This window comes from Penaeus monodon, chromosome 24 (genome assembly GCF_015228065.2).
Source record: "Penaeus monodon isolate SGIC_2016 chromosome 24, NSTDA_Pmon_1, whole genome shotgun sequence".
Lineage (NCBI taxonomy): Eukaryota > Metazoa > Arthropoda > Malacostraca > Decapoda > Penaeidae > Penaeus > Penaeus monodon.
This window is the reverse complement of record NC_051409.1, coordinates 9,261,347-9,261,875: the sequence shown is the minus strand read 5'-3', so window position 1 is coordinate 9,261,875 and position 529 is coordinate 9,261,347. Positions and strand designations below refer to the sequence as shown.

Here is a 529-nt window from a genome sequence, read left to right as displayed (position 1 = left end):
GGAAAATACAGAAAAAAAACATGCACAAACCACAGTGAATACTCACAACTCTGCATGATCATCGAGCACGTCTGCACATCCATCGGATACTCATGGAATTCCATCTGACACCCGATGATGCTGTAGACCCGGGCGGAGTACCTGATGGTGTGATTCTTGTAGAGAGTCACCGAGGCATAGGTTGTCGTCAGCTTCGTGATGGCTGCGGGAGAGAGGGGAAAAGTGAGGGGTGAAAAGAGGGGGAGGGAGTGGGTGGAAGAGGGAAAAAGGGAGGGGTGAAAATGAGGTTGGAGGGAGTGGGTGGAATTGGGAAGAGGGAGGAGTGTAAAGAGGGGGAGGGAGTGGGTGGAAGAGTGAAAAAGGGAGGGGGAAGTGGGCGAGGGGACAGAGAGGGGGAAAGAATGGAGAGAGAAGGGGAGAGAAAGGGAAAAATGAGGAAAAAGGAAGGGGAATAGCGGGAAAAGGGTAGGATTAAAGTGGGGAAGAGAGAGGTTACACGGTGGGGGGAAGGGTGTGGAAGAGGGAGGGG

At 52.9% G+C, this 529-nt stretch overlaps 1 protein-coding gene across 1 annotated transcript in view; it reads right to left on the bottom strand.

Annotated features, from left to right (window-relative positions):
- LOC119588840 (glycine receptor subunit alpha-3-like) overlaps window positions 1-529 on the bottom strand; it is a 27,574-nt gene that overhangs the window by 26,597 nt on the left and 448 nt on the right. The window contains exon 2 of the mRNA XM_037937481.1: window positions 47-202. Within this exon, the coding sequence (XP_037793409.1) occupies window positions 47-202 (156 nt within the window). The remainder of the gene's footprint in view (window positions 1-46; window positions 203-529) is intronic.